The following is a 27146-nucleotide window of genomic DNA, read 5'->3' on the forward strand; positions in this document are numbered from 1 at the left end:
TGCTTACTGAAGCATTTTTAACTTCCTAGTAAAGATGGTTAACTGTTTAAACACTGAAAACTTGCAAGTAATCTGTCTGTGTGAGTATAGGATGTATGTATTCAGTATTATAACCAGGATGGAAGGAAATACTGCTATATTTTTTTTCTCAGATCAGAACTTTGAGTGCTAACTTCGGCTTAGTTTTATAATGCTATATGCAAAAACTAAATGGGTTTTATAACTTCCACCGTGTTAATGTATATCTGAATAATATTTTGTGTACATTCAGAGGCAGTCTTACGACTAGGCTTTATTATCAAGATGTTTTCATGCTTCAGTGGCAGAAAAAGCAAGAAAGGTCACTATGACTTTCCTTCTTTTAAAGAAGGAATACCATTCTGAGATTTATTTTCTCTATAGCATTTCCTTATTTCCTAGCATGTTCCTCATTTTTCCCTTCCCCTTTCTTGCATATTTCAGAACCGCTTGAAAAATTTGAGCAAGACTTACGTGATATAATTGATTGGTGAATGTGTTTTAATATTTTGTTGCAGAAGGACTCCATGAAAGATGACAGAAGAAGTTATTGTTATTGCAAAGTGGGATTACACTGCACAGCAGGACCAAGAACTTGACATCAAGAAAAATGAGCGTCTTTGGCTATTAGACGATTCCAAGACATGGTGGAGGGTAAGAAACGCGGCCAACAAAACGGGATATGTGCCATCAAATTATGTGGAGCGAAAAAACAGCTTGAAGAAAGGCTCTCTGGTTAAAAATCTGAAAGACACGTTGGGTAAGTCCTTTTCTGTTTTTGAAGTCTAATTTGCTTGATGTGCTTCAGATTGGGAATGCGTATAAATACTTCTGTGTGCTTTTTTGGATTTTCTTTCAGTGATGTGTTGGATAATGACTGAGAGAGAGGGGAGGAGGGAGAGAGCGGGGTTAGGGGAGGATGGTGTGGTGTGTAACCTATTTTTCTCACATCATATAAAGGAGAATAAGGTTTTACTTTTGTTCCAGTTTGTCAGAGGTTATGTATTTTCGGTGGCTGAAGATCAGTGTTTTCACTGAGTTAGGAACTGCTGAGTCCTCTCCTCTCATGCCAGATCCTCTCAGAAATACGAGGGTGTACATGGGTTGTTCAGCATTGCTATCATAGCAAAGCTCAGTCACTTCATAAATGGGGTTATGTGGCGTGGCTGTGTGGAGTGTCAAGGGGTTATGCTTCTGTTGTCTGATGTGATGATCCTTCTGCTTACAAGCTTAGTGTGTGCTCTGTTTTATGTTTGCTTTTATTTTTTTCACAAGTATATCGTCAGTTAACATAACTTTGAAAAACGTTGGGTGCATTTGGAAGAAATATATTTGGAAGTCAGATTAAATGAGGGTGTTTTATTATTTTTGCAGTGATTTTAGTGACTTACTAAGTTACTGAAAAATAAAGGGCTTTGCATATGGTTGATTAAGGTTAAACGTAGTGATAAATGGTCAGTTTGCATACAGAGGCCCAAAAAACTGCTAGTTGATGCTTTTGGATGTAGTGAACAGAACAGTATGCATGGAGGTGTTTGGGGGGTATTTTTACTTATGTTTGGGTTTTTACCTATGTTTTGCAAACTCTTATGTAGGGAAAACTCATTCTGCTTCAGTTTTCTGTAGAAAATACCAACTCTACAGAAAAATCAGAATTTGGGATTGATCTTGTTAGAAAACAAAGAAGTTCCCTTGGAAATGTCATGGTCGTTGCTCGTGTAGTTGTATTTCAGATGTTCTGCACAGGTGTTGTGTCTAACTGATCTTTGTCCCTTTTTCATTACTATGTTACCCATTGCTGAACTGCAATAAAGAATGTGGTAGTTGAGGATAGCGGAATGGGTGGCAGTCAGACAAGGTTATAACCAAATTTAAAGGGATAATGTTTAAAATAATAGGCCTTTCTGCAGTTTTTCTTATGCCTCTTCAAAGATGTGCATGAAGAATGAGTTCCAACATAAATTAACTAGTTAAGACGAAAATCCAAATTGTCATTTTAAGCTCCTTCATATAGACTTTGTTTATATATATATATGTACACCGTCTAAAATTATTTTATGAAAGAAGTGCACTTCTGTTGTGATAGTGCATCAAATGTTTGTGTAAAATGTGGAAAGTAATTACCCACTCTGAATAAACAAACTTTTAATTACATCCAACAGAAATATAGTGAAGGAATTGGTATCCCTGCATACGTTCGAGGTTACTTCCTTGACCCTAACAAAAACAAAAGCTCTGTGCTGTAGGGTGCTTCACTGCACTATGGTGGTGACAAAAAAAAGCATGAGGAAGGCTTGGTGGTTTTGTGTATGAACCTTCCCTCTTGTGTCTCTCAGACCTCAGCCCACTGCATGCAGTTCTAAAGGACAATAAGTGCAGTCTGTCAGTTTTCCTGTATATCTTCTAATTTTATCTGTGTGTACCTCTGTTGGGGCTGTAAATACCACATGACGAAACCAAGGTTTCTCTTTTGAAGTGACCACATTTATCTGCTAAGTGTTCAAGCATCTCTTGTGCTCATTCACGCTCCTACTTCCTGTGGTGATAAGAAGCTGCCTAAGCCATAGATAGCCCAAAGACCGGCTCAAGTTAGATGTGACACCCTCTCATATAAGCCTTGCATGTCATGCTATATAGTAATTTCCCATTCAGAACAAGAGGGCGTGTCCTAACTTGGAGGATGCTTTGTGCTGAGTGAGCAGCAATAATGTGATTATATTTATTTATTTTATACTCATATTCTCCTTATAGAAGTAAGAAAATTCTTCTAAGATCACAAAAAACCTAAAAGCTCACTAACCCAGCACAGATGAGAATTGGTGGTCATGAGTGTTAGCCCTTAAACGTCAAATTTGAAGCCATCACCACAATAGTGGGGGGGGGGGGGCGGAGAAAAAGAGTCATTTAATAATCAGTAAGTCAAATGCTTACGGTAAATCTTTTGGAATGACCAGAGAGAAATTGCAGGTCCTTAGCTGCTTTCTGTGGCAAAGGTAATGGGCTTTAAAGAGAGTGACTATAGAGTTGTGCCTGGATCCACCTTTGGTACTGCAGCACTCCAGCAAGCTGTTGATCCTATGGAGATCTGCTTCTCTCTATCTCTTATTTAATCGATACCAGAACTATATAATTAATGGTTGCCATAGTTTGGTGTTGAAGATGCAGCAGTTGAGTAGTTCTTAATCCATGTAATGTGTGTTCTAATGAAAGCTTATGGTACCAGTTAATTCAATGATGTGTCATATAGGAAAACCAAGTACGCTATGGAAGTTTTATTACCTACTTGCTATTGCTCTATCAGGAAAATTTTTAATCTCATCAGAAGATGAACTCACGCTTGTTTGATGAAAACTGATTTCCTAAAACTGTTGACTGTTGTTAATTGAATTTCAGACCTTTAACAATTTTTAATTAAATCCCATCAGCTTTCCTGTTGTTTGGCTTGGGGTTCAAGGGAGGTTAATGAGCTTGTATGTACCTGGAACATGCAGCTTGCTATTCCAAGGTAGTTGCCCATTTTCAGCACGATGTTGGTCTTCTGGAATTTCCATTGTAGTTTGCGAAAAGAATATTGGCAAATAAAACATGTTCAGAGCCAGCTCTTTTAAATGCATTGAATGCAAATTAAAACGCTGATTAACACTTGTTAGCATATGTTCATTAAATCAGTTACTTGTGGACTGAAAACAAGCTCACCTCAAGTCCCAGATGACCTCTGCTAACTTCTGAAGTATGCTCTTGTATTGTCTTACTGGTTTTGCAAAACAATAGTCTTCTCTGCACCATTAACTTTTTCTTCCTTCTAAGGGTTTACTCTGTTGTTCTCTATCTGCTTTTAGTCCTTTCACCTGGGATTTTTTCCCAAACTTCTTGCTTTCCTGAAGCGACTTTGAGAGATTTCAAGACTTTGTGCTGATATCTGTCTGGATTCATCACCTTTCTGTTTAATCCTACTTCTGTATTCTTAAATCTCTTTTCTCAACTGAACTCTTCTAGACTCATAGCTCCGTCTGACTGTTTTCAATTGAGGAAATCTAGAGTTTAGGCCACCTACTAAGTATTTTAAATGATTAAACTTCTCATTCCCTTTTTTGTCTTAACGGAGTGATACTGAAAGTAAAAAAGCTAATGGCAATTTAGCTATTTCAAATTACAGTCTTCTGTTTGCTCATATTGAATGAAATCTGGTAATTATTACTATTCTTTAGGCAAAAGCCAGTTTTCCAGGCCTGTGATTAAAATTTCATCTTCATTCATTATAATGAAGTTTAAAATAGTTTCCTCAGAACAGTGGTTCTTTTGCGGGGAGGATATTTTTTATACATTTCATTTAAGTGCTAAATGAAAGACCTCCAGCGTACATCTCCCGAGCAGAGATCTCCTGTAATAGCTATTCCCACATGTTGGGATCTTGGTACTGGCAGGGTCTGAATGGATGCTTACCAGTACTGCCCCAGAGCTGCCTCTGAGATCCCTGCATTCGTGACCAAAGGATCCCTCTTCTGCAGCAACAGTGCTATGCCTGCTTCTTCATCTCTGTCCTACTGCATAGAAATATTACCCAAAGAAAGCAAAAAATACTTAATACTTGGTAGTGATGGCGGATAACTTGATGAGATGTCACAGAAGTGTCCAAGCTGTACAAGACTCCCTACATTTCTTCCTTATTAAGCTTATATACATCAGCAAAACATGATTTAGCGGGGGATAAGTTAGTTAGGGTAGTATGGTTAGGTCATGCTTGGACTCGATGATCTTTAAGGTCTTTTCCAACTTGAGTGATTCTATGGTTCTATGAAAATATTTCAGTAACATTTCAGATGCAGTTCACTTGTTACACTGGACATTTCTTCACATGGAGAGGAAGTGTTGTCAAATGAGATGGAGAGAAAAGAAGTCCTTATTTGCATCACTGTTCCTCTAGTATTACTTCAAAGTGTTGTGTGTAGAGAAACAATTTCCTGCGTTTATGAACCTCTGAGTTGTTTACCTTGATCAATCTGTAGATCTGTGCTTTGGTTCCTGAGTGCCTGTATATTATCATTTCCAGAAATCATTGGTTTTACACCTTTCCTCTCTCCAATGTATTTTTTCTCTCATATATTTATATACGTTTACATGAAAAACTTTTATTCCCAATTCTGTACTTAACATTTCCCCATGCAAGAGCAGATTAATATTATTTTAACCATGTCTTTCTGATAACTGGGGGGAGAACTGGTTCTTTTTTCTTTAAGCACTAGCTTTAGTAAAAGCTGAAATACAGAATTTCTAATATATTGTTTTCTTCAGTAATGGAAAACACTGTTGGTTGAGAGACTCTGCTTATTTCTTTTCGATACTTTTCTACTCCAAAGCTAAATCATTACCATCCTATCTCTGCATAATATGGTCATAAAAACTCATTCCGTAAATAAGTCATCAGTCTTTAAATTGTGTATGGATTAGTGGGCTTTATTTCTTGTTTTGGTTCGGAGGATTTGAAAAAAAGAACTTGGGTAGTTCTGGCATGTTATTTTTTTTCTACCTGGCTTCTTAGAAATGCCAGTAGCAGCCAAACGTTTTGTCAGTGAGCACATGCCTACTTTTCTGTGTGTGTTTGATTATTCCCATGTCTACCTTCTGACAACCATCGTCTGTTCTTTGTGATCAGCCAGGTAGGCTGCAGAGTTTTAGGCCAAAACACCTTTCAGAAGTTTGACCCTTCTTGACTACAAGGTTTCAGAAAACATCTCCTCCATCTGTAGTGAGATCTCATGTAAAAATTTGTTGCCTTACATGATTTGTTCTAGCTTCCATCTGGCTGTCACTTCGTGTAACTCTTTCCGCTGGATTTAAGGGCAGATTACAAACAGAAAGCTCTTCTTTCTTCAAGGTGGTGTTCTGACATTGATAACATCACACCTAAATCTTTTCCTGAGTGCTGAAATTGAATTACTACTTAAATATTTCACTGGTGAGATTTGCTTTGACTCTTATTGTGTTTTTTTACCTGAACTTTTTCCAGTTCTTTACAGCACTATTTTTAAAAATGTAATCATGAGAAATATGCATAGTATTTCTGTCACAGTCTTGGCTATAAATTGTCTTCCATAAACTCTGCTTGATAAATTTGTGTTCATTTATCTGCAAACTGTCATGGGTCTATTAGCTTTACTATTGCAGAGAACACATTAAATTGGTAATACGACAGGATGATCAAGTACCATTTTGAAAATATTTGTATTTGTTCCTAATTAGTTGTTGTCAAATTCAGTGTTTTCTGGACACCTTCTGGGTGTTAAATTTATCATAGAGTAAAAAAATAGTGGCTATAAGAATAAATACATTCTTATTGTATAATAAAGTTATTGATGTATGTCACAATCTCTTAGACCTTATAGAGCGCATTTTAATAAAATATCCCTGCCTTGTAAGACAACATGAATTATTTTTATCTCGTTAGAACTTTGAGTTCCCAGTGTTGTTGAACTTCCTTATTGCAGACCTGTAAGAAATGATAGTCATTTATTAAATCTGTGTACGTTCTGTGGCTTTTTTGTTTTGTTTTTCATAAAAGAATGTTCTCAATTTTCTACAGAGCGTAGCTACTTCTCATAGTGTTAATCGTATATGAAGATTTCAAAGAAAGAATGATAGGAAGTCTTTTGTTTAGCAAAGCATTTGGTGCTATTTCCCACAGCTTTCACCCAGAGAAACTGCCTGCTCATGGCTCACATGGATGTACTGTTTGCTAGATGGGGAACTGGCTGGATGACTGGGCGCAAAGGACTGTTGTGAATGCAGTTCAATCAGATTTGCTGCAGTCACAAGTGGTGTTCGGTTCTGGGGCCAGTTTTGTTTAACTTCTTTATCAGTGATCTAGATGATAGGGTCAGTTGCGTCCTCAGTAAGTTTGAAGACAACAGTAAGTTGGGCAGGAGCATTGATCTGCTTGAGTGTAGGAAGGCTCTGCAGCAGGATCTGCATGGGCTAGATTGATTGACTCTATCCAGTCCTGTGGCATTCAGCAAGGATAAATGCTGGCAGCTGCCCTTGAGTCACAACAAACCCATAAAGTGGTATAGGCCTGGGGAAGAGTGGCTGAGAAGATGCCTGGCAGGAAAGAACTCTGGAGTGCTGGTTAGGAGCTGGCTGAATGCTAGTCAGCACCGTACCCAGGTGGCCAAGAAGGCCAACGGCATCTGGACCTGCATCAGAAATAGTATGGCCAGCAGGGCAAAGAAATTGATTTTCCATCTGTATTCAGCACTAGTGAGACTGCACTTCAAGTGCTGTGTCCAGTTTTGGGCCATTCACCACAAGAAGGATATTGAGTTGCTCGAGTGCGTGTAAAGAGTAATGAAGCTGGTGAAGGGACTAGAAAATGAGTTAAGAGGAGTGACTGAGGGAACTGGGGTTGTTGAATTTGAAGAGGTGGTGGCTGAGTCGGGGGCCTTATTGCTCCACAACTATCTGCGAGGAGGTTGTAGTGAGGACAGTGTTGGCCTTTTCTCAGGTGACACATGATAGGATGTCAGGTAATGGCCTCAAGATGTCCCAGGGGATATTTGGATTGGATACCGGGAAGAATTTTTTCATGGACAGGGTGGTTAGGCATTGGAACAGTCTGCCCATGGAGGTGGTGGAGTCCCAGTCCCTGGGGGTTGTTTAAGAGAGGTTTGGACATGACATTAAAAGACACGGTTTAGCAGTAGACTTGGTAGCATTATGTGGATGGCTGACTTAATGATCCTAAGGGACCTTTCCAACTTAAATGATTCCATAATTTCTGTAAAATATCTAGCTGAAATTAACAGTAAAATCCTCCTGTAGGAACACAGTGGAACTTAAAATATTTTTCCTATATCACCACATGTTGCTTCTAAGCCTTCTAGTTTATCAAAATTTTGGGGTATGACAGTAGTGACATGTCTGTCATGTCTCTTGGAGGACTGGATGAGTCAGTTTGTTGTTGGCACTTATAAGCAACATCTATACTGAAATTTAGCTCATGTATATATAGAGAAAGTAGTCAAAGTTCTCATGTGCGGTACAAATTGATCCTAAGCTTTCCAAAATATATGTAGTTTATTTCATAGTTGCATCTGCTCAACAAAAGCACTTATTTGCTGTTCCACATCCGGTTTTTAAGTTGTCTTGCTCAAAATAAGGATGGCAAAAGTCTTCATTCTTCATCGATGATGAAATTGAGGAATGTGATTTTGTGGCGGTAACAAAAGCTGATAGTAACTGTTTAGGTGATTTCTTGGGTGGTTGAACAACTGCATTTTTACTGTCTTCAGAGCAATAATAAGCCAGTCTGATAGTGGATTGCTGTTACTAGATACCAAGAAGACAGAAAGGGAATATGCTCTCAGGGATTTCATAACACTCGGAATGAGTTTCTTCTGTTCTTATTTATAGCATTCACGGTTAGTAATTAGTGGTGCTAATGCCACTGGAGTGGTACAGCAAGGAATTCAACTGCTTTTCTACTTCCTGGAAATATGTCTGCCTTATGATCATCATCATAACCTAGATTTAGGTTAATCTGCTTTCTGCAGTCCACTGATGATCTTTGAAGGTCTGGAGATATTTAATAGCAGTATTTCTGTCTGTGGAATGTGATAGAGGAAGATCCCATTGACAAGGTAGGGCCTGCTATCTCAACGTTGATTAAATGTATACATATAAATAATAGCAGAAGAATTTAATCATTCTGAATTGGTGTTTCGCTATATATACTAAAATAGTAACCCAGGACATGCAAAAGAAAGTTGCACATTTATGGTTATGGGCATACTGTATGACTGTTACAGTGTTATGTAACTTATATGCCTAGTAAGCTTTGTCCAGTAACAGTAGTACTAAACAAATTGAAGTCTGTGTTCTGAGAAACTAAAACTGGACCTTCTCAAAAATACCATGTTATAATTTCTAAAAGAATTTGTACTCAAAAGGAAAAAAAAATGTTGAAACAGCAAAGCAGTCTATGGGGGAAAAAAAAACACCAAGCATCATTTGGTAATGCTGCTGCTTGTTCTCGATAAAGGCCTGCGGTGCCGGATGTGTATAGCAGACCTTTTATCTGATCCTTGGTGTAAAGTCAGAAACAGCGGTCGTGAAAGCAGAACCTGCTGCTTCTTGCAGTGCCCCTGAGCTCCAGCTGGCACCTGGAACCCAGCTTGGCTGTTCTTTCAGTTTTCAGTTGCACGTATTACATTCTGTTGAAAGTTTCTTCTATGCGAATTATTTATTGGGATGGATTATTTAAAGGATTTGCTGCTTTAATAACTTGAAGGGGAAAAAAAAAAAAGGGAACCTTTTTTTTTGTGCTGTACCTTTTGGCAGATTTTTTCTAATCTAGCTGCAGTGAAATGTTGCAAGGCTGAGGGCATAAAGAAACCTCGCTGATTTTAGAAAGAATGCTTTCTTTGTATTGGAGGCTTTGTGTAATGGGGTCTTCCCCTCCCCCTTCTCGGCCTGCGTGCTTGTGCTTGGAGGTGCAGTTTGACACTTATGTACTGCAGAACAGTCCTTTGTTTCAGTCATAACCACATCTTGCAAAGATACGACAGTCACCTGAGCTATGTGCATGGCTGCGTGTGGTGGTTTCTTGGGTGGTGTTACTGCCCTCAGCTGTTGCAGTCTGAGGGTCTTGATTTTGCTTCTTGATTAGCCTCTGATGTTTCAGCATGTATTTGTGTTTGGCCTCGGATGTCTCATTTTCAGTACTAAGTACTTCTGTAGATTCCTGTTCAAGAGAGTCATCCCACTGCCACTGGGTTTTCCTGAACCCTCTTGCAGCCTGTACTTGGCTTGCTGCATGTAGCTGTGACCCACACATGCACCAAAGTAACATGGCTGGCAGAAGAGGTACACACTGAGTGCTCTCATACACAGAGTGCTCTCGGGGATACCACTTCTGAAGAATTTCAGTGACTCAGAGGATGAACTGTTCTTCTGTATTGACATGGCAATGGCTGCTCTTTCTACTGTAAGTATTGTGGGAGGATTTCCTCTGATTCAGATGCAAGTATTTCCTCCCGCGTGCATCCCCAAATAGCTCTTTCAATATCACTGGATCTCTTCAGTGATTCCCTCCCCACCCCCCAACCTGGCTGTTGAGCATTTCATCTTCCAAGGTCTCACAGAGCATCAGTTTGTTTCTTCGGGCATAATCAGTTTCCACAGCACCACTTTTAGAAGACCTGAAAGATAAGTTGCCAGCCGGTGGCCTAGTTTCATACCAAACAAACAAAACTTCTAAATTAGTACACATGCCAAAAATCAATTAGTTTTGTCTTAGCATGTACAAGAGGAGATTTCCATCCCTTCCCTGAGTCTCAAAGACGTTTCATTTTGTGGAGTATGGCATTGAGCAGAATCTCGATGCTGACACTGTATGCAAGCATCCAGTGAATTAAAAACCTGGTATGCCAAAGACAATGTCCACCACTTCTTTTTTCTTTTTTTTTTTTTTTGTGGAGTAGGATTCCTAGTGGCAAACATGGCTTTCCTTGACAGTCATTTCAACAGTAAACGTGTCTGTTTGCTTTTAATTAGATTTGGGAAGACGTGACTCTTATTTTAATATTTTCTTAGAACGTTAGGGTTGCCTTGGGTTATTTTTTCTTATCATGGCATGCTACAAAACTCAGTGGGGTAATAAGATTACGATGTGAGTGGAAACATTTTTAAAACTATTTCTGTTTGAAAGTGAAGACTATATGTAAAGTGTATTCTGTCTTATAGACAGAAATTCATAGACAGATCCAGATGACTTTGAGAAAGTCCATCCATTTTGTATGCCTCTTATACTCTGTATGAGATTTAAAATCCCAAGGCTCTTTCAATTTTGCCAGGTGAGACTTCTACTTCACTTTTGCACCGGAGTAGGAAAATACATGAGACCACTGATGGAAGCCTTTGCCTCGTGTGTTCGGTGCCTTTGAAAAACTCTATGTAACTCCACGTAGAACATCTTTCATCTAAACCTCTTGGCTCTGAAATGCTCTTGGTACAGGAAATTCATTATCTGGCAGTGAAATTGGAATGTACTTTTCCTGGTAAGAGATAAGCATGTTTAACAACATCTAAATTACAGGAATTAGCGTAGTAGTTGTTTTTAATACAGTTGTTGAGTTCATTTCTTATGGAAGTCTCTGTACCAAATAGTGGTTGCTATATGGGAAACTTTGACAGTACTTCCTGTATTTGGAGGGGAAAAAAAAAAAAAAGAAAGCTAGTGATAAAGCAGCCTGGTTTTAGAAATGTCAGAATTTTACTTTGACATTTAAAGATGAGTTTCCATTTTCTGATTTTTTTTTTTCCTAGTGAGGCCTTTCTTGATATTGAACTTCTTAAAGAGCATGCAAAAAAAAAAAAAAAAAACCAAACCAACAAGCCTACGCCATTATTACAACTGTAAGACTTCACTTCTGTATCACAAATTCAGGTGAAATTTCTCTGGAATTTACAGCAGTGTTCTTAGAAGAGCACTGTTAATGGGAAGCTTCTGAGGAACCAAATATTCTGTATGGACACTCGGCCTTTGAGCCAAGTGTGGAGGTGTGGAGGCAGCGAAGAAGAGGTGGGAGGTTGCAGGCTGAAAATGCACAGGCATTTGTTTTTTTCTTTCCGTGCAATGTAAGAAACTTCAGTCTACGGAATGCCTTTTTAATACTGATGCAAAAACAAGTTAGTTTAAATTTTTATATAAAACCAACTAAAATAAAGCTGCATAAAGGTGTGATCTGTGCATTCCAGCTGTCAAAAAGTTGCATATTTATTTCTGATTTGGATAAATTGTTTCATTTAAATCACTTTGGTTTTTTTCTTAAGAATTTTCCTGGAAATTACTTCTTTCTTAATATAATTCATTTTTTGTTGAAGGAAGGCAGTGTACATTTTGCATACATATTAGCTGTATGCAGTAATGTGTACTTATTCAGGCCCTTAGTCAAAGGACATGAATAAATTATTTGGTAAACAGAAAAGGGCAATTGTTTTTACTCCATGTGTGTGAAACCACATGGAATTGCAGTCCTCTTAAAATGCACAAAAATCATTTTAAGGACCTTTAAAATAAGCTAAAATGTTGTATAAACAAGAATGGGATTTGATAAATTTGGTCCCTTCTGCTACATCTAACACAAAACATTTAGTTAGTAAATGGAGTGGCAGTCTCTGGTACCTTGTCTTCAAGGATTTAAGTGGAAGATCCGCCCTGGTTTTATATTTGAGTAAAAGAGGACTTATTTCCATCTTAGTTGAAACTGATTTCTTAACCTTTTAATCACTGAAGTTGACTGAAATGTCTTCTCAAGAGTATTTTACTAACTCTTGTCAGTATACTGATGTATTTAAGTTAGCTCTTGTTCTAGGTATTTATATCAGGAATTCTGTACGCACGTTGGACTAAGTTGAGTTTTTTCAGCCTCATCCATGTTTTGTATGAATAGTACGTTCTTCAGCTCTTTCCAGCCCAGTTTCAATCTGAATTATAATATGTTTACTTTTCAAGAAAAACATTATTTAAAAAAAAAAAGGATTAAAATGAAAATACTTTCATAAAAAATTTACAGTTCTCATATTTTTTGATGGTGGCTTCTCTGATCAGTTTTTAACAATAAAGCAAGTAGGACTGTATAAAGCATTTTACTCTGAGACTACACAAATTGAAATACCTTTAAGGATGTACGAACAATTTTACAAGTAAGCTTTTAAGATTTTTCTTTAAATTCAGAGAATTACCAGCAATGTGTAGAAATTGTAGTAACTGATTGTTTGGAAAGCCAGTGAGAGATCCTTTCTTAAATTGTTTTCTTTTTTCCCTCTTAAATATACATAGGTTGCTCTGAAAGTAATGCCTTCTATTTATTTCCATGGAAACTACAACAGATACAAAGAGCTCAGTAACAGTATTTCACAGAACAAATTCTCAGCTATAAAACACGCTTTTTCAACAGTGTGACCACCATTAGCTATGCATTTTTGCCAGCACTAAACAAGAGCCTGCATGACATGGTCACAAAAGCTTGCATAGCCATCCAGACAGTGGCAAGGCTATGTCACTGCTACCACTGCTGAAATACACCACCCACTGCTTTGCTCCCATCCACTGTTTGATCTCCATAAACCTTCAGCAAACATTGATGCATGACAATGGGTGCCATTTTTTTCTGCATGGAGGTGATACAATTCAGTGACACACCTTTGCTTCATATGCACTTCCATGTCAGACACCGTTGTGTCAGAGTGCCCCTCTGCTGCCATCTGTCACATGGCAACAACGTGTAAATGAATATAGGTGGGAAAGTTCAACCTCTACTGCCATCCCACCAACATCCACCTCTGACATTGTGGGCCATTATCATAACATAGGAGGCATTACTTTCCGAGCAGCCCTCATATTTTCAAATTGTCCTGCCTGATGTTTCAAATCTGTGTTTTAATATCCCACGTGAGATCTCTGTTAGAGTGGGTATGATTTAAGGCAGTAGCTGAAGGACCATCTTCCAGAATTGGCTCGTTTTTTCCTTCCCTTTTCATACTTTATGTTTTAGTCAGTTTGATATTGGATAGTTGTGAATGAAAATGTTGAAATTAAGCATCTTTCTAAAGGACATTGTCATGAAGTCCCAATTAGGAAGTTGAGAAACAGCTCCAATCAAACGAAATCACCAACTCATCAGGCCAAGCAAACCACAGCTCTGGAGTCTGAGCACCAGTGCTGATGACAGCAGGGAGCCAAGGAGAATTTTCATGTTTGGCTGATGCACCAAAATCAGTGGGGGGTTGATCCCACTAAAATTATGTCGGTTAATGAGCAGCTTTTGACAGAGCCTTGCATAATATGTTCATTTTTTTTGGGGTGCATGTGTGATTACTTAATCTTTGGTGGCAGAGCACTGGCACGGGCTGCCCAGAGGCTGAGGGGTCTCCTCCTTGGGGGTCTCCAGCAGCCGCCTGGCCATGGCCCTGGGTGCCCTTCTTGGGAGTAGGTGGGACTGAGGGACACAGAGGGCCCTGCCAGCCTGTGATTGGTACAAGATATCTGAAGACTGACATTCAGTAGAAACCTAATCATGTGGAGGAAGTAGTTTCCGAGAACTCAGTTGTTCTGAGGCAGTGAGTTCTCTATTCGCTTCTGTTGTGGTTTTCTGTATTTTTATTATTTATTTATTTTAGATTAGAAATAACTTACTGTGGAACCAGTGAGGGAACTGGAAAAAAGAAATTCATCCTTAATTGCTTTCAGTATTTTAATAAAAAGTTTCTGATGGTTTCTTAAATAATCTTGTGTAGCGCATTTAGTGATGTCTCTTTCCAGGAGTTCTGGATTGAGGAATTCTGTTTGGAAACTGTTCAGTGTTGCCTCTAACTTCTTGATACAGTTTTCCTGTATTGTGTCTTTTTTTCTTAAAGGCCTCTGTTTAGATTTGTGTGTGGTTTGTTTGTTTTTTTTAATCCCATGAAGTTGATTTGGTCATAAGTAAGCTACTGAATACGCTTTTGCCCATTGTATATGTATTGAAATCAGAAAAGGTTTTAGAAAAATCAGGTTGTAAGAATGTAGAGGACGCTAATTTCATTTGCCAATTTTTTTTTTCAGAAATGGGCCTTGGGAATTGACTGAAATTTTTAATGTGCATAAATGCATGTTATTCTTAAAAAGAACTCAACCAAGTAGCTTGGAGTGTTGATAAGCCTGTGGAGATCCATCACACAGCCACATCAGTGAGTCTGGTCATTTCACCTCTGGGGATGAGGAAAAGCAGCTTAAATGCAGAAAGTTGGAACAGTTTCAGGCAAGGACTGCAGCTTGTGGGGCAAAATTAGTAAATAAGTCTTACTGAAACTAAGTGAATATATCTGCTTAGGAAATGGGCTTTCGTCTGGCAAAGATGGTGAGAAACAAAAATTGCAATTAGCAAATATAAATTTTCAGAAAGGATTTTTTTTTTTTTGCCATGAGAATACAAGTGTATTATGTATTCTAAGTATTTGATAAAGTAGAATTAAGTTTTAAACATGGTTACACTTTTCTATCCCAAGCACCAGTAGTTTTCCTAGCCAAGTAGCCTGGTTTTGGTGCCTTGTGGGGGGCAGGAGGAGAGAAATCCTCCCAGTGGTTTTAGCAGGAGAGGGCTGGACTGCTCGGGTATGGAGCACCTCTTCTTTCTGCTGGCCAGCAAGGCTCTGGACAGAGTGCTTGGCCAGGAGCAGCAGAGGAAGGTTGGGGAAGTGACAGTGTCAAAGCACTGGGTCACAGCAGGGGTGAACAGAAGGAAATTCCCCTGTTGGGAAGCATGGGCTGGGGCTGGAGGACCCACAGTATTGCAACAGAGAGATACTGGAAGTGAAAGGGTGCAAGGCTGGGCTTTCGCAATGAGGATTTCAGAGACAGGAAGCAAATTCATAGGAAACGGGTCTTCCTTAGTGCTGCTGCTTAGAAAACAACCTGTGCTTAAAGCTGCAACTGAGACACTGAAGGAGGAGGGAAGGTAAGCCAGGAGGCACATTTCTAGGTCTCCCTGGTGGTACTTAAGGCCAGAGGATTTCTTTCGCTGTAGAGAAAAGGAAGATTTGCAGTGGATTGCTTTTGTTCTCTGGAAATGATGCTAACCAGTGGCTGTTTTTTGTTATTGTTTTGGGGTTTTTTTTTTTTTGTATTGTTTTTTCCAGCAATGCATCCAACCAAATATTGAACCCACTCACATTACTTGGCAATTTGTTGGTAAGAGATAAAAATGAAATAATTTAGCATGGGCCAACTGTAAGTTATGAACAGAGCTATTTCCTACCAGGCACCATAAGATGAAAGAGGCTTTCTGCTGCTTTGCATTCCATGTGCTCCCACTCTTTTTCCACTCACTTGAAAGCTAATCCATGGTTTTGGAATTCTCTTCACAATGGTTAGTTGTGTAACAAAGGATTATGGCTTTAGGTGAACTGTAACCTATGAGTTGAACTGTGAACATGCGGTTGCCTTTCAATGCAAACATGCCTACTAGTGCAGCCAAGACAGTGAGAGTGCTGAAATTACACCTACAGTCGTAAGTGTATTCAGCTCTTCCAGGTGTGCCCAAATGTTCTGTTTCCTACAAAATTCCTTACGTGGGCTTCATTTGGTTTGGCAGTAGGAATAGGGCAGTACCCTTATAAATAGTAGTAAATGAAAAATTCTTATAGTAGCAGGTAGAAATGTGCAGTTTTTACTCTTTCAGATATAACTTCTGTAGGTTGTAGGTTTTTTTTAATGGAGTTGTGATTTTTGTTATGGATGTATGTTATAAATTTCACAATTCTCACTTAATTGTTGCTTAGCTATGACCAGACATCCTACTAAATTATATTTTTAGACTTGTTTCCTAAGGAAATGAGGCTTGCACTAGTCATGCTGTCACAGTCAGCTGTCATTGTCCACCCATCTGTCTACCCTTGGTAACTGCCAATTTCAGGCAAACCTGACAGACTAGTGGAGGTAAAGGAACCACTTCTCTGCAGTTCAGGATCTAGGAGGGGCACTGTCATGTTCCCCCACTTGATGGGAACCCCAGTGATCCCAGTGCATTCCTACCTTGTGGGAGCTCAAGCAAGATGGGCATCACCAGGCAGGCAGCCAATGCTGGCCAGGGAGGGCAGTACGTGGTGGGAGGTGGAACAGGCTTCACAGGTATGAAAAGAAGCTGAGGTGCAAAGGCAGTCATCTGATAAGGGGGGCTGTAGCTGAGGGTGCTGCAGGAGCTGGCAGAGGCAGGGAGGAATGGTGCAGCAGAAGGTACAAGGAGAAAAACAGGAACAGATTTCCCTCGTTCTGCTCATGGAACAACTTGTATCCTCTTCTCCCATAGATACAGTTATGGATCTTACAACCTCACATTACAATGACTGGTAGATAATGTTGTCCATACACTTTACTGAGCTTGGCTACAGATGGCTCTGAGTACTTCCTTACCTTGAATTGTTTGAAAACCAGAACTTTGGTGCATGGTATTCTGAAAGGTTGATTAGTAGCTTGTTATCATCCTTAAGAAGTTCAGTTACATTAAATATTAGAGCTCGAAGTAAAGAAGTCCATGTATTTGCCTTTACTGATAAAGAAAGCCAGCCACATATCTGACTTTTCCTGCACTGTCATGGTTTGTTTTGAATGGGGAGGATGGAAAGGAATGCTTGAAATGTCAAGCACAGCATTGGAAAGTCTGTGGGAAAAGATGCAGCCTGGTGAAACTCCAAGTAAAAGAAAGTGCCTGCATAATAACCTTTGCCTAAATCTTTACTCACCTTCATTAGATTTCAGATGATTGTCTGTTGTTTTTTTATTTGTTTTTACAAGTGTGTTTTTTTGATGGTTTGTTAGCAGGTTTTGTCTTTTTTTTTCTGTAGATGCTTCTGTTTATGACATTTCTCTTATCACATTGCATCCCTGTATCTTCTATTACCTCAGTGCTCTTCTTAACCAGTTGTATTCTGGCCAGATGCTTCATCAGCTGCTCCTTTTCTCAATTTTATTAGTTCTGCTGTAATCCAAGGTGCAGTGCTTTATATCTCCCTTATAAAGCATAACAAAACCTAGGCTTTTAATTGAGAAAGTTCCATCTTTGTATAAGGCTTTATGTGGGATGAATCCACTGAGATGCAGTTGCTTGTTCTGCATGAAGTTGTAACGAGGATGTTCTAACTAAATGACCCTTAAGTTGCGTTTGTTTATATTATCCTAATATAATGCTCCTTAATTCTCATACTGTATACATCCTTGCCTTTTGGTTGAAAATGATCTCTACACTGATGAAAAATTCCAATGATCTTGGCAGAGATCAGCCCCTGGCCAACTTTCGATTAAAGCTTGCTTGGCATAAAAGCACTGCTTTCCTGCAATTGTCTCCACCAGCACAATAAGCTGGCCTCTGTCGTTTTGTCTGAAAGGGCAGCCGCAGGCTCTCAGCTCAAATTAAGTACTTAGAATTACATTAGGATGTAAGAAGGCTCCAACAGGAAGCAAGGAACTGCTCAAGAAGGTCAGGAAACACTTAGGATCATTGGAATTTTCTGCGGTCTTCTGAGATGTTAAGACTGCAGAAATTAATGTATTTAATTCTTCTTACATGTGATGAGGTTACCTCTGCACTGTTTATGTGTGCTGTTCAGCTAAACCTGCAAAGTATGCCAGATAGCTGCACTAAACATAGTTTTGAGTTCTTGTATGTTAGCCCTGGTATGGCAGTTGGACTTGGATCTCTGTAGGCCCTTTTCAACTGAGTTATTCTATTTAATACATTTGTACGTGTATGTGTATATATATATATATGTATACCCATGTACACATACGTGTGTGTGTATATATATATGTGTGTGCGTGTGTGTATGTATATATATATATATATAGTTGTAATACTCACATTTTTCAGTGCTGTCATGGCCCAACTCAAGTGTTCTGAATTGTTAAAATGAAATTGCATGCTTTTCCTTCTAATACACGTATTTCAAGAAACAAGAACAAAGTCTCATTTTTTTCATTCATTCTTCCATAATCAGTATGTATTCATAGTGTCTGAAGTGAATCTCTCTCCTCCCAATAAAGATCTAGATGCGTGGAAAAAAAAAAGTGTAAAATCTCTGATTTCTACATTGTTTTTTTTTGCATTCTGTCCAATGCATGACATTTTGGATGTTGCTTGGCTTGTGGGATTTCATCTTTAGTGTTATCTTCTGAACTTTTATAGCTGAATTTCAGAATAGACGGTTACTTATTTTTATCTTTTTGTTTATATGTAAGTTTAAGCAGCCTTTGCTGCAGAAGTGTGAAAGTGAATGGTGCAGCTTTTCCTCCTCATTACACCCCAGAAAAGAATGTAATGGTATTGTTGTTACTTTTGTTTATTGTATGTAATTCTGTAATTGAAGCCGTTCGTGTAATTGAAGCAGAACTGGGGTATTTTGGGGGGATGTACTCCCCTAGTCCTTCTCATTGTGAGGTCAACACTTCTGTGGTACATGGCTAAATTTAGGTGAAAGAGGTGCAGGTTTCACAAGAGGGCTTGCAGCTGGAAATGCTTGCAGCTGTAGCTGCCTGGGGACTGAAGTGAAAAATGAAGAGAGCAGAATGTTATCTGTAGAGAAACTAAGGTTTTATTCCTCTGCTGGTTTATTTTTGCATATTTCTTTTCCATGCTGGTGACCCTGCACACAGCAGGGGGGTTGAAACTAGATGATCGTTTTGGTCCTTTTCAACCCAGGCCATTCTGTGTTTTGCTTGAGTCAAATTAAAGTCATCACTAAAATGAAAAGACGTGATAGGTTAACTGGATTTTTAAGAGATATAACACCAAATTGTGCAAACCTTTTTGGGATTCATGGAAGTTTCCATGATGAGGAAACCAGTGTTTTTGAATGTGTTAAGATTCTGGTACTATTGGGAAGGGAAGAGAGTGATGGTAGTGCCGTACATAATGGTGTATAAGCAAGGCGTTAAAGATCATCTCTTAAAGGTGTTGCTGTGCTTTCCAACAGTCTGCGTCATTAGAGATGAGATCTCCGTTATAGAGAGATGAGATTTGAAGTGACGTAGGTGTGCATTGCTACACTTAGTGTCTGCGGTGTGGGGAGGATGTTGAGTGACCACTTTCCGCTTCTGTCTTCATTTAACAGGCTTAGGAAAAACAAAAAGAAAGACGAGCGCACGAGACGCCTCGCCCACTCCCAGCACAGATGCAGAGTACCCTTCCAATGGCAGCAGTGCAGACCGCATCTATGACCTCAACATTCCTGCCTATGTCAAATTTGCCTATGTGGCGGAGAGAGAGGATGAACTGTCCCTTGTCAAAGGGTCCCGGGTCATTGTCATGGAGAAGTGCAGCGATGGCTGGTGGAGAGGGAGCTACAATGGACAGATTGGCTGGTTTCCTTCGAACTATGTAGTGGAGGAAGTTGAGGAGGCCACAGCAGATTCACCGAGCTTCCTCAGCTTGAGGAAAGGCGCTTCCATGAGTAACGGCCAGGGCACCAAAGTACTCCACGTTGTTCAGACACTGTATCCATTCAGCTCCGTCACAGAAGAAGAGCTCAATTTTGAAAAGGGGGAAACAATGGAAGTCATTGAAAAGCCAGAAAATGACCCAGAATGGTGGAAATGTAAAAATTCCAGAGGGCAAATTGGTCTTGTTCCTAAAAACTATGTAGTAATCATTAGCGATGGTCCTACCATTAACACTTCCCATCCACCTCAGATAAGCTACACGGGACCATCTTCTACTGGACGATTTGCTGGAAGAGAGTGGTATTATGGGAATGTTACCCGACATCAAGCAGAATGTGCCCTAAACGAGAGGGGAGTGGAAGGAGACTTCCTTGTTAGAGATAGTGAATCTTCGGTAAGTGATAACTCAGCACCACAGTCTTTATATTAAAGCATGTAATGTATGGTTTAGCAAGTGTGGAAGCTCGTCATTATGGTACCCCGGAGAAGGACTTTTCATCCCTAAAGAAACAAGCAGTGTTTCAGTGCTACGAACTGATACACGTACCGTATGTGAGAATCAATCTCTTACAGAAACGCGGTGACATTTACATTTACACTGAAATTTAACAACTGTGGACTGTATTATCCAGGGTTTTTAATTAGCAGACAAGTAACTAGATATTTCAAGCTTCTGTCTGACATTTCATGTATATCCTCATATGCGATCCTTCTCAAGTTTATAGCACTACAAGGAAAAAAATTCTTGCAAATTACAAGATTAGACATTAATTTTAATTTAAAGCCAATTTAAAATGGGATGTTTGCGTTGGTCAGTTTTGTTTTGCCTTTAATTAGCATAGGTTAATAACGGATTCTTTAAACTAGATCATTTAAATTATTGATGAAATTCAAATTTAATGTACTTCTGCTCTACTCAGATTGTTTAGGTTGTAATAGGATGAAATTATTGTATCTAACTGTCAGCATTATAATGCACAACAAAAAAGGTCAAGTCAGTGGCTCATATTACTTGGAAATAGGGCCTTGGTGACATCAGAGGGGATATGAGTAATGCTGATTAGGGATTATTATAAATCTGGAAGTGCAAATTTGAAATTGCACTGAAAGGCCTTTCATGAATGTTGAGGCCAGAGGAAGCGTAGTTGAGGCGCTCTGAATTTAGATATCCCTTTGCTGTGATTTTTAAAAGGTGGCAGGTTTTAATAATTCCCCATTACACCTTTGAAACATTACAAAAAGCTGAATCTTAATTTCTCATCAGGGTTATTCTGCATTCGTTGTTTCAACTGTAGGACCATTATTCCATGAGGATAAATTGTTTAGCACATACTTCCATCCAAATGTTCTGTTACTTTGGGTATAAAAATTCAAAATCCATATAGTTATGTCATCTCAGTCTTTTAAGTTGAGGGTGCAGTACTATTAAAAAACAGTCAGCTCCAGGCATCTCTCTCTGTGACATTTTTCCTGTATTGTGAATTAAGCTGACTTGTGGATTGCAAACAAAAATTAAAGCAGCGTGAACTGCTTGAAACTTAATTTAAAGGAGGGACAACTTCTTGACTCCAGCGTGTCTTCAGGAGGCTGTGTTGGTTGCATACATCGCTTCTGCTTAGAACTGGTGGTAGCCTTTATCACAATTGCCTGTGGAACTGAGGAAAAACTGTTCCCCTGTACTGTTCCTTATGTAAGTGATTTCACTTACTTGTCAACAGTGCAAGTTGGCATTTTTAATATTATGCCTGAAATTTGGAATTGGCTGACACATTATCACTTGGTGAGGGAGATGAGCTGAGGCTTTTAGTGACAGCAGAAAAACAAGTAGAAAAAGACAGGGGAGTTGTTAAGTCTCTAGGATATTCTAAATACAAATTAGACCTTGCATTTTAATTTTTAAAAAGCACTGGTAGTGCATTATTATTGTTCAATTTAGATTGATGTCTCTTTATTCTCTGAAATTTTGACATTTTATTGATAAAATAGAGTTGTGTAATATTCCATAATATTTTTTGTGGTTTCAGAAAATTGTCTGAGTAAGTTTCAGGCATCTTTTCACAATTGATTTTTCTGTGCAGCAGATAGGAAACTGTCAGACTACTTTGTCAGAGCTCTGTTTTTAAGTTCCTATTTCTGCTTTTAGTTAAGTATAATCACAAAAGGAAGACAAATTCAAATAAACCAGAGGGGACCGGGAAGAAAAACAGAGATTTAATGAAAATAAACCAGAAGAAAATAGAAAAAAAGTTAGAAAATAGGAGTTATAAAAAGAGGCTGCCAAAATCAAGTTGCTTGGTCAACAAGAGACAAGACTGAGGTAGATCATACAGTTTTCCAAAATACAGGAAGGTACTAGAGGATGATGGTAATCATTAAATTAACTGTGCAGATGTCCCCTCAGCCTGGCATCCTGTCTGCCAGGGGCAGGAGGGTGCATTGGATGCAGCATAGCCATGGTCAGTCTAAGCAGATGGAAGCTTACTTTCTGAACAGAATGCTGCATTTTGGGTTATCCTGACTGGTACTTATTAGTCATCTTCTGCATCCTGGGAAGGTACCAACAGGGCAGTTCGAAACTTAAGGCATTTTTAAAAAGACAAGAATATGCACCCATTTCTCAGTGCATACCATGTCACAGTGCCCACTGTGATACAGCTTGTTTCCTTGCTCCTAAGAGTCTAAATCTTGAGGAAAATGAATTTGCTTGAAAGGACTCAGTAACCTTTTAATTCAATGTATTATCATAACACCAAACACACTTGCATGGAAAGCATTTCCAGATTCACTCTCTGCGTTGTTACTGGGGAAGTCATTGCTTCTGAAGCACAAGATTCATTCAGAGTATGGTCTTTAAGTTATTTCTAGCATCAAACACTTATTGGAGTCCCAGAAAATTTACTCAAATATCATATACTCATGTAATTTGCTTATACATGTTAATTATGAAAACATTGGGGGTTACTAGTTTTTCTTTTACCAGGAATTATCTAAAAAGCTAGTGAGTATAACTGACAGCATCAAAATAAAGCAATAACAAAGATGCGTTTCAAGCTTATTGTAGACCAAAGATTTTAGAAATAACTTCTAAATTCTTGACTGTTGCTATTTTTCACACGCAGAACTGCAGAGGCTGTTCAAGTTGTGCCTGGAAGTCATCAGGAGCCCCTGCAGCATGAGAGCCAAAGGTCTTGATGGGAGAGACCAGGCTGAGCAGAGATGTTAGCTCTCCCGTTTTGCTCATTTTTATACTAGGCAGCACTTGTCTTTGCAATGTTATGAATCCACCTGTTAAAGCTGAAGTTATAAGTGTTATTCCATTCTAAAAAGGCCCCATAGATAAAATGTTGAGTTGTCCTGGTAATCTTGTGCTTGATCTCTGAGCTGTTTTAGGTGCTTTTGTAGCCTTCTATCATAATTATGGGAAGTCTCCCTTGGAAAAGTTTTCCTTACGTTTCTTTGAGATCTGTGCGTATTAATGAGCTATGTAGAGCTCCGTTTGCATAGGTGGAGGGGTTTTGTGTTGTTCTGCATTCACTTCATTGAAGAGACTGCCATTCAAGACTGTACTCAATGTAGTATTTTACAGTATTTCTCTTAATTTGATTATCAGATGTTGGTCTCACAGCTAGATTCCTTTAGCTACAAATTCCATCTTCAGTTACACTTAGATCGGATGGGTGCTGCCACATGGAGAATACCCTGAGATGAACCCTGTTGGGTAGCTAAGCATCTGATTAGCTTCATTAATTACGAAATACTATTCTTAGCATCATAAACCTGTTTGAACCATTTAAACCCGTAGTTTATGTAACAGGCACAGTTACTGGCTGATAGATTTTGCCAACTCTGTTGCACCTAGATAATGTAACCTTAGTTTTTGGGGCTGTGAATGAGGAGACTGAAGTGGAACACATCTAGTTAGAAAAACTGCTTTACAAGTTCAGTCCTTACATGAAGCAGGGAAGCAGCAGTTTTTCTCAAACCAGTCACATTTATTAGCAGGAATGAGGGATGTGGCTTCTTTGAACCGTTCCAAGAGCAGTTATTCATTAGGAAGTTATGCCAATAGTCCCATGGCAATCAATTTAATACCATTCCCTGGGGTGGCAGGGGTTGGTGTTAGGGGATGCCATGAAATGCAGGTGCATTACAGTGATTGAGCGTTGTAGGTGTGGCTGGACTTGTGCCAGTCCACTGAGGCTTCATTTAGCTCGTCTGTTCTTTGCCCAGAAACTGTGCCAGCAGAGGAAGGAGGCAAAGCTTGTATGCTTTTTGAGGTGCTAATTCTGTAGCTCTCAGGGTGTCCCATATTTTCCTGGAGTTTTAATCCTTCAAGTGTTGCATAGAAGCTATTAATTGTGGCAACTGTTCAGAAACTGCAGCACATCATATTCTGTGACATGCTATAATTGACAACTACAGCGGAGAGAAGGAGTAAGTTCAGCCTTAAAAACAGGCTTCAGGAAATGGCCTAGTGGGTTATTTTAAATGGAAGAATAGGAATTTTATTAGGGCTATACTTGAAGACCAGTGGAGAAAATTCATGTTTCTGACCTGCCTGACGTTGATTTGAGAGCATGTTGAATGTCACACAGAATATTTGTGTGTATCTAAATAGGATGAGATAAAGGAGTTTTAACTCTGCCAGATCATTCTTTCCAGCCTGACCACAGACCTTTGAGTTGTGATGTTTTTGTTGCTGAGGTAGCTGAGTAGAAGCAAAGAATGAGGGAAACCTGAGCTTGGGACATGAAGGAATTGGGCAGCCCTAGCTTGGCAGAATAACCTGAAAAATGACAATATCTTCTAGAGAGGAAAGGTAGTGCTGGGTGAAGCAGTATTGAAACAAAAAAGTTAAGTTGAGGGATCAGTAGAAGTCTTTCAGGGGAGTTATTTTTCCCAGCACTGCCACTTGAAATAAAAAGGTCTTGCACTTCTGTCAAATGGGGATTTTAAAGAGGGGATTTTCTACCCTGATATGCCTTGTTCTCCCTCGTATCACTTCATAGCTTGTCTGCATGATAAAGCTTTCGCTCTGTTTTGATGACGAAGGAAGTAAAACGGAAGGAACGTGATCCTGCATGTTGTCTCCCACGGGCTGTAGGCACAATCATGTTAGTCATTAAGGAAGAATTAAAGGCTTCTGAAGTAATTTGAAAGAATTTTACACGGGGACTGAGGAACTGCAAATGCGTAGCAGCCGATCTTCAATTTTCATTTCTAGGAATGGATTTCACTTCAGATTGAGGCCTTCCCAATTACGGCAGCACAGAAATATTCAAAAGTTCCCCGCTGTGAGGCTGTGCTCTGTAATTCTGTGGCAGAGTCATCAATGACTCTGTAGGTTTCTGAGATTAAAGTTTACTTCTGATGTGCCTTTATTTACTGGCACGTGAGGCTTTTTTTATTATTATTCCTGGAAAAGTTAGCGTGCAAACATCCAAATACAGCAATTAATTTAAGAGGGAGAAGGGAGGAAAAGATGGCCAGCAGTTGAAGTAAAACAGCTTAAATAGTAAATAAAATAAACAGAGTTGGAGCAAATCCAAGGAGGACAGCGGGGAACCAATTCAAGCCGCATCAAACCAGCATACTTTAGAGCAGTAATGTTAAGAGCTCTAATTAATCTACAGATACAGTTTTAAAATGATTTTTTTTAAACCATCTTGCATGTTGGATACAGTGGGGAAATAGCAAAATAAAAGTAGCTGTAAGTCTGGTTGATGGTGCTGTTTGTTCTTGCATCCTGGTGAATTTATTAATCTGAGGCCAATAAAGGGTTTCAGGGTTTCTGCAACAGCTGTTCAAGCTCTTCCATCTCTTTGCACCGGATGGTGGCTCTCAAAAGAGTTAGATCAGCCTTTCCGCTATTTCTGTAACTGAATTAGATCATGAAAGGGGTAAACTTTGTAACATATATTCCGGAGAAGATAAGCAATTCTAATGTCTCCTCTTTCTGCCCGAATCTAATTAGCAGCTCTGAGGCTGGAAAAAAAATGGACCGTAGTTCAGGAAAATGACCACTCATGAAAGTTCGTAACTAAAGCGATGGGAAACGTATTTGTGGTGTTGTGTAGACCGCTTCATGACTAAGTATGGCCAGTGCTTGGGACAGAGGTCTGGAACCAGCACCTCTGTCTGTACTGCATCCTGCTGAAGGTGATGATTCTTAGCAAGTACCAGGAACTTGGAAAACTCATTATATTGACGTGCTGTAAACCAGTGTGCTTTGTTGGAAAAGCATTAGAACTTTGTGAAACACGAAGTGATGATTTCTGTTTTTAACCTTTGTCATAAAGACTTTTCCTGTTTCTAAAAAGGAAAAATGTTTTCACTGAATATAGGCTTACCACCAGAAGCCTCAGAATTCGCTCATCAAGACTTGATCTTGTTTTCTGCACCTCAAGCAGCCTGTCCTGCAGTACTTATCCCCATGCTGTCCCTTTGAAAGATTCTGTCAAGCTGCAAGGTGGCTCATGCTCAGAGCTTCTCTGCAGCAAGTCCAGCACCCTGGGATGTGTTCAAAGCTATGCTTGTGCAGACCTGTGTTTCAGCTCCAGATTTGTCATTACCCTTTGATGACCGTTCATTAGGGCTAGGAAGATGTCTGCTGAAACATGAGCTCTGTATCAGGGCTCCCTGACACAGCCCTGTGTGCCGGGGTTATGCAGATCCAGGAGGTTTTGCTAGATCCTGCCAGGTTTTTAACTGTTTTTTAGCAGCGTGGATGGAGTAGGATGGAGAAGAAAGAGAGGGTATCCATACTAAAACAGTTAAGTGAGATTCAGGGTCAGGATTTGGGGCAGCACAGGATGTGGAGGATATATGTGTCAGAGACCCACGTTGCTCCAGGAAAAGAAAATGGCTCACTTTGGGTAGATACTCTAGTGTATACCGGGCCCCCAGCACATCTTCCCAAAGCAGAGCTGGTGACTGTGGTGACATCGGGAGGTTCCCACTCCCCCGCTGTGCTGCAGCTGTGCTGGGGCAGAGCTTGTGCATGATACTGTGAACCGAGTGCTCCCTCGTGGGTTTTGCTTTGTTGGAGTGAGAGCAGTGATCTGGTTCTCAACGCTGCCAGCTGTGTTTGGTGTAGGATGGGTAGTGGGCTCATGTCCTGCCTGTTCTGACTGCAGCTTTCTCAAAGCAGCCACTCACCAGG

At 39.5% G+C, this 27146-nt stretch overlaps 1 protein-coding gene across 11 annotated transcripts in view; it reads left to right on the forward strand.

The window, feature by feature from the left end:
* NCK1 (NCK adaptor protein 1) overlaps positions 1-27146 on the forward strand; it is an 83059-nt gene that overhangs the window by 53811 nt on the left and 2102 nt on the right. For 8 of the 11 annotated variants that reach the window (XM_046941053.1, XM_046941073.1, XM_040699199.2 and 5 more), the window contains 2 exons: positions 537-778; positions 19657-20378. In XM_046941053.1, coding sequence (XP_046797009.1) covers positions 553-778; positions 19657-20378 — 948 coding nt within the window. In that variant the 5' untranslated portion in view covers positions 537-552. The remainder of the gene's footprint in view (positions 1-536; positions 779-19656; positions 20379-27146) is intronic. The other 3 variants (XM_046941063.1, XM_046941057.1, XM_046941065.1) reach the window with 1 other exon arrangement.

Source organism: Gallus gallus, chromosome 1 (assembly GCF_016699485.2).
Source record: "Gallus gallus isolate bGalGal1 chromosome 1, bGalGal1.mat.broiler.GRCg7b, whole genome shotgun sequence".
Taxonomy (NCBI): domain Eukaryota; kingdom Metazoa; phylum Chordata; class Aves; order Galliformes; family Phasianidae; genus Gallus; species Gallus gallus.